This window comes from Lycorma delicatula, chromosome 6, assembly GCF_047948215.1.
Source record: "Lycorma delicatula isolate Av1 chromosome 6, ASM4794821v1, whole genome shotgun sequence".
NCBI lineage: Eukaryota > Metazoa > Arthropoda > Insecta > Hemiptera > Fulgoridae > Lycorma > Lycorma delicatula.
In genome coordinates this window covers 49,196,602-49,209,862 of record NC_134460.1, presented here as the reverse complement: position 1 = coordinate 49,209,862, position 13,261 = coordinate 49,196,602, and the positions used below count along the sequence as shown (strand labels likewise).

Here is a 13,261-nt window from a genome sequence, read left to right as displayed (position 1 = left end):
GGTTTTATGAGTGTAATTTTGTTGTGTAGCTCAAATAAATCTAAAATATAAGAATGCTTAAATTTTTATACATTATTTTACCACAATTCGAACAAAAAGCTGGCAATGTTTTTTGTCCAGCAGTGAAAATTGTGTAAATTAATTAAATTAAACAATGTTTTGATAATTCATGCTGTTAACACTTTTAGTTTCTTTTACAGCTATCTTCAGTGACCAATAATCGAGTGTTTTCACACTCAAGCATTACCTGATAATGCATATTTACTTCTAGCCATTTTTTTTCTGTGTAAATTTTTTTTGACTTTTCAGTTCCTTTATTGTTAAAACTGTGACCCTTGTTTCATCTACTTTTGGAGGGATAAGTTTTATCTTTGCGTTTTTTCTTTTCTTTTGTTTGATTACTAACACCGCCCCTCATGATTCGGGTAGGTTAATCCCCTTGTTTTAGATAGTGTAATTTTTTTTTTGCCTTGGTTTATAACTATTTTGAAATTTTTCTTTTGTATAAAAAAATAATAAATTATCAATTAATTATAAAATAGTATAGTATAAAATTTTATTATTTATTATGTAAATAATGCTGTAACTTTTCTCTAAAGATATACAAACAATGATTCTTTCTTTGGTGGGAGAGGAGTTGTATGATTTTTTTTTGTTTATTTTATCTGGAACATTGAACAAAGATGATTGTGTGCATTCATTATTTATTTAGCAGTTTTTTTTGTCATTACAGTCTTTTCCTCCATCCACTCTCCAACTTCCTATCCTGGGTTCCTTCATCACACAAACTATGCTCCTCCATGCTCTTCATCATATCCTCCATGGCCTTCCTCTTCCTTCTATGGCTGTCATTCCCAAACTTGATGCAGTCTGTCTGGATCCATCCTGTGCATATGACCATACCATAGTAGCTGTGTAACTGCTGCAACCTCTATCAAAGATGATGTGACCTTCAAAACTTCTCTTACTCAAATTCAAACTTGGCAACATCTTCTCTAGTACACCATCTCTACAGCTGTCAGTCTGTTTCATCATTTTATGTAGAGTCCATAGCTCAAATCCATATGTTACACTGCTTTCAACTAAAGTTTTAAAAATATTATGTTTATTTTTCATTGAGATATGGCTATTCCACAAAACTGAATGCAACCTTCTTACAATCTATAATCCTATTCATAATATCTGTAGAATCTCTGCCATCAGATGTTATGTTATCCTGAAATATTTAAATTCATCAGAATGCTTTACAATTCCTAATAATGTTTCTAAATCCACTCCTTTTCTTCCAATCGCCATGTACTGTTTCTTTCCTACATTAATTTCCAGTTCCCATTTCTTGTATTCAGTTATTAAGCTCTCCAACATGTACAAAATATCATCCTTATCTTCTGCCAAAATAACTTTATAATCTGCTGCAAACAATAAATTGTAAATATAGTTTTCCTCCATCAGAACTCCCATTTGACCACATTAATGAGTCCGGCATTTCATAACTTCTGAAAATAAATTTTAAATAACATTGGGGAAATAAAGCACCCCTGTCATAAACCCTTAGTGACAACAGTCATCAGACAATTGATCAGCAACCTTTACCTGATAAAAACCCAACCTTTTTAAAACCCTGATAAAAATTTTTAACTGCGTTTATATGAATTTCTTTAACTCCACAATCTTTCATATCTGTCCAAAGATATTTAATAAGAACACTATTATACGCTTTTTTCAAGTCAATAAATACCATATGCAGCTTTCTACATAGGCTAATGACTTTTCAATAAGCTGTTTTATGCAGAAAACATTCTTTATACAAGAACGGCCAGGTCTAAAATCACTCTGCTTCTGGAATTCCTGATCTGCCTTTCAATACACTGTATTAATACCCGCCTATAGTTTAACCACTGACATCTCTGTAATTTCTACAGTCCAATTTATCACCTTTTTTAAATATAGATATTATATTTCCTAAGTTCCACTCATGCGAAATGTTGTCACCCAAGCAGTGTTGGACAACAAGCAGTGAACAAATCATAAATTATTTCCGGCACTACTAGTGGAGAATTCTTAACCAGCTCAATGGGTTTCCTTTCAGGGCTCAGTGACCTACTGTTCTTCATACCCTTTCAAAGCATTCTTCACCTCGTCCACTGACACACTAATGGAACTAGAATCTACTGTTTCTGGGACATAATCAATCTCTGTAAATTCATCTCTTTTCTCTGACAATAACTATTGGTAATATGTTTTCCACTCTTCAATGCTAATAAGTTTTATCCTTAAATTCTGTTTGACATTTATTTTCATCAAATTCAACACCCTCCATACCTCTCTTGACCAAAAGCTTTCCAACAAAGTATTTAGTTTATTATATATTCCTTCCCAAAAACCTTTTTTCATCTTTTTAACTTCAGTTACATCTTAGATAAGTTTTTCTATCTTCAAGGTCTGCTGAGAGCACCCATTTTTGATAAGGCTCTTTTGCTCCACCAATCCTGCCAATTCTTTAGATACCAAAAATCATTTTTCTTCCTCACTTTTAACTTTTTCTCCCAATGCTTCTTTGGTGATGCTATGAATAATTTATTTTATCTTTCCATACTGCTGCTTGTATCTTCCTGCTGGAAAGATCTCATTTTCTCTGCTAAACATATCTTGTATAAGAAGACTTAGAATCATCCCTCAAAGAACCCAGGTTGTACTTAATATCATCTCACAAATTTCTCGTCCCAAATGTGATTGCATCTTTTCAGTTTACATATTTACACCTAAATTTCATCGTAGATTTTACCAGAAAATGATCTGATCCACATATAGCACCTATAAAATGTTTGGCATCCTGTACATCCATCTTTGAGATCTGTTTCATCAAAATATAATCTACTAAGAGTTCTAAAGGTATGTTAAATTTTAATTTTGTTCATTCCATTTAGTAAATCATTGTTGAGTATTTAATTACTTTATTGCATTCAGATATATTAGAATGTAGTAATTTTTTGTATATGTGTACAATATAAACAAAATTCCATAGCAACATAGGATTAATATGTCATAGGTGCCAATCATATCACCAATACAGATCTGCCAAAATTAGTAAAATCTTGATATTTAACAAGCACAAATAAAATATAACATCATGAAAAATTCAAACAATATGAAATATAAAAACAGAAATTCTTCTCAAATTTTGTTTTCACAATATGGAACACACAATAAAAAAAAAAAATAACCAGTATATTTTGGAACCACATTTCTAAACATGTATCCTTTAAATTAAAACTAGTCACCAGCAATAACATCAGCTCATGCCCTGGTGAGAGTTTCAGAACTATTCACTGCAGACAGACAAAAAAAGCAAAAGAAATACTCGTATAAGTCCTAAGAGAGACAATTATAAGGGGATCACTTTTTCTGACTTCCTGTTCGTCCCAGACCAAAACCCTCCCAGATTTCCACCGATCCGAACCTCTGCTATCCCATGACCCCAAAACCGAAAAAACCTCCCCCAAAAAAATCATCGCCAGGTCAAATTTGTCCATTTCTAGGCGTTTCACGGCATTTATGAACTATCTGACCGCTGACCCAAACTACCCTACCCAAAAAAATATGTGAAATGAGTAGGAACGGAACGATTTGGCCTGGTGAAGATTTTTTTTTGGTGGGGGTAATTTTTGGATTTCGTGTCAGGAGATAGCGGAGGCCCGGATCGGTGGAGATCCGAGGGGGTTTTAGTCTGGGACAAACAGGAAGTCAGAAAAAGTAATCCCCCTTATAATTTTCTCTGTGAGGACTTAGAATATATTTTGTGTTTGATTTCAGTTTATATATGATTATATTTCAGTGGCTTTGAATTCAACCTCCGCCCACTTGCCTCCCACGATCTGCAGGAGATCAGCCAATTTGTAGTTTTCCAGGGGAGTTCGGAACTATTTTAAGGCATCCAATCAAACAAACTTTCAATGACATTTACTGTTCAAAGTAACGAAACAGTGAAGTTTTCGCATAGCATCCTATGCAAAAACTATTTTGTTACTGGGGACTGGGTTTTTTGGATTTGTATTATTGGAAAGTGTTGGTGTAGTTTTATGATTTTTGGTGGACAGATCAATTTTTTATTTCAATATTTCTGATTCCAAGTTTTGTTCTATAAGAGCTCGTGTATTTCTATAGGAGACTGCAGTTGAATATTCAAGATTTAGCAGGAGTGTGACCAAGTTGATTATGTCATTAGACTAAGAAAATGTTCAACATTTATACAGGTGAGCAACTTACCTTTTTTTCTAAGTGCTGGCAGCAATTATAAGTGGGATTTTCTACTCATTATTTTCTTTCTTTTCCGATCCTATCCTCCCCAGATTTCCATCAATCCAGAGACCCTGCACTTCTGACCCCCCAAAAAAAATTCAATTTTTTGTGGGATATATTTACCCCCCCCCCCTCGTAATAGTCATGTGGAGGTGTCTTAAGACATTGAGTTGGCATCACAGCAAAATTCTGATGGTAAGTTTTTGTTAAAATCAATTAGAGACCAGTAAGATGGAGGAAACTCCTTTTAATTCAGTAGGAAGCTGTAACATTCATCGGTTGGGAGAAATCTGACAGGACAGAGTAAAACAACACCTGAGCCCATGGAGGCAATGGTTGAGGGACCGTTGAAGGCGGTACAGAGAGAAATAGTGGCATCCTCATTTTTGACACTGAGAGTTGCGTCGTCAGAAGTATAGGACGGTACAGTGAAGAGTCTGTGGATGCTGGTGGCCAGGCCAGAGGAATTGATAGACGCTTTACACGATTGTGTTGACTGTAATGTAAAAAAAGAGATTCAAATTAATTTTTGTAAAATTGTAAGTATAGTCCTAGTATAATTGTTAATATAAGTGATTTATTTGATACTGATAACTTACTGGATAGGATTCTGTGATGTTCTCATGTTACTGTGATTCCTGATGAAATTAGGGTGATTGTATTTAAAAACGGTACTTCTATTGGATTAAAAGGTTTGATTGACTTTGGTGGTCGGTTTATACTGATTTCAATTGATGGAGCAAGACTTGAGTGAAAAATTATTCAAAAGAATGAAAAGAAGAATGTTATTTCTGATATGATTATTCCTATTTTTATTAGTGATTTCATTTTAATTGTGTGATTTCCTTGAAATGAGAATTCTAGAGTAATATCTCATCATCATATGATTGAGATGATCGACGTTGTGGCTCTCAACATTATTAGGTTGTATTCTTTTGTTTGGATTCATTTTACAGTTCCTGTCAAGCTTGTTATTACATTGATTGATAAAATGATTGGTCGTGGTCTTGTTGAAACTATATGGAACGGGTGATTTTTTTCCTAAGGAATTTCTCTAGAGTACACTGTTACAAGTGCAGCAAATACATATGCTTGAATAATTGAGATTGCTAGTTCAAATTATTTGAATCGGTAGTTCATTTTTTAATAGGTTAATTGACGGTGTGTTCCCTAGGAGTTATTAGTAGGTTTCCTGCAATTACATTTGCTGTTAATCGGACTGATAATGAGATTGGTCGGATGATGTTTCCTGTTGCTTCAATTAAAATTATTATTGGTGAGATAATCGATTTGGTAAAAGATGTTTAAATATTTCATTTGTGAATTTTGTTCATCTGTAAACTGTAATTATAATTCATCTTGGTAAGGCAATTGACATTGAGATTGATAAACGTCTTTTTGATGTAAATACGTAAGGAATTAATCCTACTTATGTTTCTTGTTAAAACGAATATAAATATTGATATTGTTAAGATTAAAATTTATTTTTGATGGGTTATAGATTTAAATTCATTTATTAACAGATGTTAAAATAAACTGCATTGTTATTTTTTTTATTTGCGTGAAAAAAATTTCATTTTTAAAATATCCTGTATTAAAAATAAATAATCTTTTTTAATTTTTATCCTTTTTTAAACATTCAGAACCTTATTTATCAATTACTTTAACTCAAATCTTAATGACCATTCCCTGTCTGATTTGTTTACAAATAATGTGATCTGATTTACAAAGAATTTAACTTATGATACAAACGACTTTCTAAACTTAAAAACCTAACTACAAGTTAGAAATTCTGTTATTTTCTTTTCTTTTTTTTTGACTGTTGTAGAAGAATTTGTAGAAGTTTAACGTTGTTACAAAGGATGAGAGTAATAAACAAGTAATAAAAGAGGTGTATTCTAAGAAGTAGGAGGGCCCGACTTGTGTTAGATGCAGACATCTTCAGCAGGACGATAATGACAATCACTCTGTGAACAGTAAGTATTAAGCGCGTTATAAGCGGGCTCACATTACGAATTACAATTAAATATTATTAGATGTTTAAAATTCAGCAATTAATTTCGTAGAGTGCTTACATTGCACAGATTGAACTCTGCAAGATCGCCATGCGTAAGGCGTTGGATGTTGTCTTGTTGCAGGATTTGCCAGTTTTTCTCGTTGGAAAATACTTTATTTTGGTTCTGTTTGCATGTCTGATGCACTGTGTAGAAAGTAACAACATTCGACAATTCGCAAACGATCATCACGTTGTTGTCCGTACGGATAATCCGAACTTTGATCCGTAGGTTGAAAGTCATATTTTTATATACGAGGTGCGACAAATAAAGTAATGAGACTGATTTTTCTTTGCAAGATGTGGCACCCTGCAGCTTGCGTAGGCACACCATCTTTGACCTTGGTCTATAAGCTACTTCTAGTCCAAGCCGCACATTGATGCAACTGCTCAGTCATGAGTTGTGCTGAAATAAGTGAACACGTGTTTGTGTCTCTCGTCACAGGAATGAAACCGCAAAATATTGCGCAACGGTATGCAATTTCTTTTTGCGTTAAATTGGGTGAAAACGCGACAACTTATGGTAAGCTTCAGAAGGCTTTTGGAGAGGAGGTTATGTCAAGAGCTCAAGTTTTTTGGTGGCATAAAATTTTTAGTGAAGGCAGAATGAACGTTGCAGATGAAGACCGTCAACCTCACGGACAGATGTCAACTTGACCAGGGTGCGTGAAATCGTACGATCTGATCGAAGATTATCCGTGAAAATGATTGCAGAAGAACTCAACATCAATCGAGAAATGGTTCGTCTAATATTAACTGAAGATCTTGGTATGAGAAAGATTTGTGCAAAAATCTCACACAACACCGAGAAACACGGAAAAATGTGGCAGCCGATCTGTTAGCGCAAACGGAAATCAATCCAGATTTGTTGAGCCGTGTTATCACTGGTGATGAAGGTTGGTTTTTTCAATACGATCCAGAGACAAAACGCCAAAGTTTGCGATGGTGCTTAAAGGGATCACCCAGACCAAAAAAAGCTTTCATCTCAAACTCAAAAGTGAAATGCATGCTTGTGTGCTTCTTCAATTCCAAGGGAATTGTTCATAAAGAGTGGGTGCCTCCTGGACAAACAGTTAACCAATATTTCTACAAAGAAATTTTAGAAAGACTTGGTAAACGAGTTCTTCGTGTCCGTGCCAACATTGCTGAAAATCGGATTCTGCATCATCATACTGCTCTGTCAGTACAGCAATTTTTAACCTCAAAACAAACTTCAGTACTACCACAGCCACCTTATTCACCAGATATCGCTCCGTGCGACTTTTTTCTATTTCCAAGAGTCAAAATGGCGGTCAAGGGACACCATTTTCAAACAACACAAGATCTCTAAAAAGCTGTGACGAGGGTCTTGGAGGATATTACAGAAGATGAGTTCCAGAAATGTTACCATCAATGGCAGAAGCGCTGGAATAAGTGTGTGCAATCAGAGGGTAACTACTTTGAAGGAGACAACACTAAACATGACTAAAACGGTAAGCAACATTTTTTCCACATCAGTCTCATTACTTTATTGTCGCACCTCGTATACTGCAGTAATATATATAAAAACTTATGTCTACAATTAAAGAAGTAATTTGGATTTTGACAATAATTAATTAAAAAAATAAAAATGATTAACTAATTATTTATTTTATAAATTTACAGATACTAGCACAAGTATATAATTAAATTTATTTTAAAAATCCACCTTTGGGTTTTAATTTTTTATTCAAAATATTCTTAATTTCCTGTTTTTTCTCTTCTTCAATCCTTTTAAATCTATCAACAGCAAAATCTACCTCTCCTTTAAACTCAACAATTTGTTCCTGCAAAAATAAAAAATATAGTTTTTCTAACAATCAAGAACAGTTTTATAAAAATTAAAAAAAAATCACTATGGGTAATATAAACACTACTAACAATTTACAAAACGACACTATTGAGCATATGTACAGTTAGCTCATTGTCAATTTACAACAGTAATTCTCTTAAAAAAGTATAGCTACCATACAATAATATTATATTATATATATTAGTTAGTATATTAGAACACATTAAGTAAACCAATACAATCAAATACTCACTGCTAAAGATCTTTGAGCCAGTAAACGTCGATACTGTTTAGATCCATAAGGTGTAAGTCTCCCATCTAAAAATCTATAATCAGCACCATCTAATAAAGATTTATGATGATTTATATGTGATGGAAGTTTGTGTCTGCATGTAACAAAAAGAGAAAATTTAAATTACTCTTGTTACAATAACAAAATATTTATTATTAATTTAGAAACAATTTATTACTGTTCATCAAAGTTTAGAAAGCATAAATACATATATTTATAATAGTTGTACCTGGGATGTTGGAAGTAGTGTTGGTACATAGAAGGGACTTTTAAAGTTCAAAATATGTGGTAATTTTAATTTTAACTTCCTAGACAACTCCATATTTAAAAAAATAAATTATTACCTCAATTTAGATTGAAAGGAATAAATATTTCAAACTCTCAGAAATTTCACTATCTTTTACCAATTTACCAAACAACTTACTCAGATTACCAGATTAGACAAGATTACTTTGACTTACTTAAAGACACTTTAAATTTTACCAATTTATCTAAAGATTGTTTACAATTTTTTTTCAGATCTCAACTGTTAAATTGCAATAGCATCATTTAATAATCAAACATGCGATGAGACAATGATTACTTTTATTCCTTTAAAAAAGTGATTACTAAAGGTTTAATTAGAAATATGAAAACCTTGTCAGGAACAAATCTGGAAAGTAATATTAAAATTAGAGTTGATAAAAAATTGTAACCCTTTCCAGAAACCTTCTTTTCAGCTTGCCCAGCTGAAAAAAGGAAACTGTTTAAATGCAAAAAGAAAAATATATGGATTACTAAAATAATTATAAATTCTGGGTCTACACTAAGAAATCTCTGTGAAAAATTAAATATAATTTGTCTGATAACTTCCAGAATTATTTGAAAAATTACAAATAAATTTATGCTTAACTTACTCATAACGCTAAAATATTAAACTCTGATAATTTAAGACCTAATTCAAACAAATCCATAACTGTGAGTTACCAAAAGTGAAAATGGCTTTGGAAATAAAATAAGGCATATAACCAACCCAAAAATAGAAAAGAACTCAACTTTTGTAATCTCCTCTGCTACCCCATTCGGGTAGCAGAGGATTTTATAAATTCGTTTCCAGTATTTCAAATAACAATGAAAATAATCCACTTCAAACAAAATCATCCAACTTGATTGGGTTTGTTGAAGAATCAATATTTTTTTGCCATTGATTATTAGGAAGTTAAAATTTTTAATTAAAATATAAAGAGTAAACATTGAGTGGTTATTAATAAACTGTCAATAATATAAAAGAAATCATAGATGCTATTATTGTTTCTCTTACAAATTTAATTAATGAATCTTTCAACAATGGAGGATTTCCTATCTGCCTAAGACTATTGTTATTTTCCTCCTTAAGTAAAGTTTGACACAATTTACAGAACTAGACTAATTTCATTTTGTCTGTATTTTATAAAATATTTGAAAAAAATTATAAAAAATAAACTTTTCTTAAAAAGCATACATATTAACAAACTTCCAGCAAAGTTTTAGGAAAAATAATATACTGACAGCCATTTCTCAATTTAAAAAAATATTTTAAATTGTGAAGTTGACAAAAAATTCAATTTTTTTAGTTTTCACAATCTCAGTAAAGCATTTAATTCAGTTGCATATTTTTTAGTGATGAAAGAAACCTGGTAGCTAACATATTAGAGGAGCTGTTTACATTATTAAGTCATACCTTATTAATTGTAAACAAGTAATTTAATTTTATGAAATTACTTGTTTACTTGATAGTACTTCTGTAAACCATAAAAGATAAACTACTGGATGTTTTATCAGTTGAAAAATTCTCTAGGATAACCAAACCTACTTTGCAACAAAATCAAACTGTACTAATTTAATTTGAAATGCCTTAACAGAATAAGTTTTCATTTTAAATTAAATATTTATTATGCTTACATATATTCCTACATACAGAAAAGTCATCTCTCATGGCTCTCCCAAAAAAAGTCAGAACCAATTTTAAATATATAACTGTAGATTGTCAGATCATTTAGTACCCAAAGTATGAATTATGTATAGTAATATTTAGAAAATTAAAAGTATTAAATTATCCTTGTACGATTTTATAATCTCTTCTAGAATGAATAATCACTTATTCTTAAAAAATTACAAGATCTCCCTCTACAAACTAGACAACAGAAATACTCAATGCTTTGTCTTACAAGAACTGCCTTAAGTTTATATACCATTTTTTTTAAATTTCCCAACCATTAAAAATAATCTTTTCACCAATTTATGTAAAATACAACTGGTGGATTTTCTTTAAGGGAAACAATATTGGTCTGTTGATAAATATAAATGTATACATATATATGCTCAAATAATTTTTTTATAAGTGAATTCCTTTGTATTATATTTTATATTTGATATTTTCATGTAGCATTTACCATATTTCATGTATTTATATTTTAAATAATTAATATGGACTTTAATCATACTAAAACTAAAATCACTAATATGAAAAAATTTATATCAATGATGATAAAACCATACAAAAAATTTGAACATACTGTTCTCTCCATTTTCTTCCTTCTCTATTAATTTTATTAGTTGGATTGTAGTTTCTGCAAGGTACGAAATTGCTCATGACACCTAAAATAAATTAAAAAAATATGATTAATTTTACTGTTTATAATATATATCATATAACAACACAAAAAATGTATGTATAAAAAAGAAAGCCCTCACTTTCTTTTCTTGTTTAGAAAAAAATTTCGCAATTCTCTAATATCATTGTGTCCACCTCAATTGTTTTACTACCAAAATATGCCATCTATTTAGAGTTTAGAAGCAGAAAATTACATGAATGAAGTTGCAAAGCGTTCTAAGTTAACCATTTTGCATTTTAAAGGTTTTTTAACAATTTCTCATTACTTGATAACCAACTAACTTAATGAGAATTTTTTAAACTGCAAAATTAACACTGCAATCGCTAAGTGTCGCAATGCATTTGTGAGGGTCTCAACTGCTAAAGTCGTGATTGCAATGCATTCAGTCACTGTTTACTAATTTTCTTACAGCATCTTTAATTTTGAGATAATTTCAATGTTTTAGTACCATTTTAAAGAGGAAAATGTGTTATATAAATATTTTGTATCATTTAAAATTTTTAGTGAATTATGTATAATTGGCTGACCTGCAAAATACGGGAATATTTTGAGCACAGTCAGCTGTTGTTTGTTGTTGTAACCGAAATTGATACTTTCATTTGTGGTTTGATCATCAAATATTAGTAAATTATCAAGAAGTAGTGAAATTTGTGATTATTTATGTGAATTAGACGGCGAAGAAGTTAGTGATGTGGCGATAGATGATTTGATGACCATATCATAACTGGCTGCCATGCCAAGGGCAAAATTGGTCAAAACAGAAGTGGCAAACAAAATTTTAAATTCCTCCCTCCACTTTCGGTGGTCCAATAAGGCAGGCAGAAAAAGAGGAAGATACGCTCTGAAGATACGAAGGATGAATTCAATTAGAGTTTCTTAGAGCACCAAAATGTTGCATATAGTATATAAATAACTTAATTTTTTTTCCTAGTAATGTAATTTAACAAAAAGTGTACATTTTCTTGATCACCACAAAATTGTAAACATTATGTATATAAGTTTGACTATGGTAGTGTTTTGTTTCGGGATGTGGACCAAAAGTGAAAATGGTTTTTTTTATTTTTGTGATACATCATCAGGTCTTTCTCAAACAACTTTGAGAGTACAACTATTGTATTATATTATTATTTTCTAAAAACAATGATAAATAACGCTTATGATCTATGAAAGAAATTTTTTTTTTATAATTGCTTGTAAAACTCCTTAGTGGCTGAAGGTAATATATTCAGCAGTTTTAGTGTTAAACCCCTTACTTGGTGGTCAAATTGTTGCTAGTTTGTGTCGAGAGTAACCTTCCAACTGATAATATATAAAATGTTAATACTCTTAAATGGTCAGAATACTTATCTTACAGATAAATTAAACTTTTCAAAATTATTCAAACTTTTAAATATGGCCATAATCCTAAAAATAGTTTTAAAAAATCATGTTTAACAAGGCTATTTGCTTTTACAAATTGTATACCAACTTTAACTAAAAATTACAAAAATCTTAATCTGAACAGTATTACGGCCATAATCGTATTTAATAGAGAGGTCTTTTAAAACCCATACATAAAATACATTAATATTACAGGGCATACAATCCTATTAAAATCTGGGTTGGCAACGTTCGAAATAAATTTGCAAAACAAACTAGAATTGCATACAAAAACAAACAAGCGCTTGTGAACAACCATAGTGCTACTATTACTTTTAACTACTAAACACACATTTGTAAATGAGGGATTTCAAAAATCACATCTGTAACACATATAAAAACTTACTAAGTCTGCCATAACGATATACGGACATCATATTAATAATATTTTTCCCTATACAACACCAATAATCAGTGTTTATAGATTAACGACGATCGCTCCCAATTAACCAATATTTTCCTCACCAATCTAAACACTGTATCCAACCTGAAACAACACTAAATAATCCGTGAAAAATTACTTAACCCCATGTAAAATACAAATAATATGATATATCAAACAGTGCAGTTATATAAAATATTTTAATCACTAATTTTCAGAATTACTTTGAAAGTTTAAAAAATTTGAATTATAATACAACCAAAAAGTAAATTAACTAGTTATTGAGTAAACAAAAAATGATAAAACATAATTTTAAAGTTACTGAAATTATTTAACATGTTTTGTTTATGCAGGTTTTTGAGTTGAAAATTTA

General features: G+C 31.0%; 1 protein-coding gene across 1 annotated transcript; it reads right to left on the bottom strand.

Annotated features, from left to right (window-relative positions):
* Positions 1–7,960: 7,960 nt before the first annotated feature.
* Positions 7,961–13,021, bottom strand: mRpL52 (mitochondrial ribosomal protein L52). Its single transcript, XM_075369203.1, has 4 exons — positions 12,853–13,021; positions 10,989–11,070; positions 8,416–8,548; positions 7,961–8,157 (listed from the first exon to the last, which is right to left on the bottom strand). The coding sequence occupies exons 1-4, from the start codon at positions 12,881–12,883 to the stop codon at positions 8,023–8,025; spliced, it is 381 nt and encodes a 126-aa protein (XP_075225318.1). The 5' UTR covers positions 12,884–13,021; the 3' UTR covers positions 7,961–8,022.
* Positions 13,022–13,261: the final 240 nt, after the last annotated feature.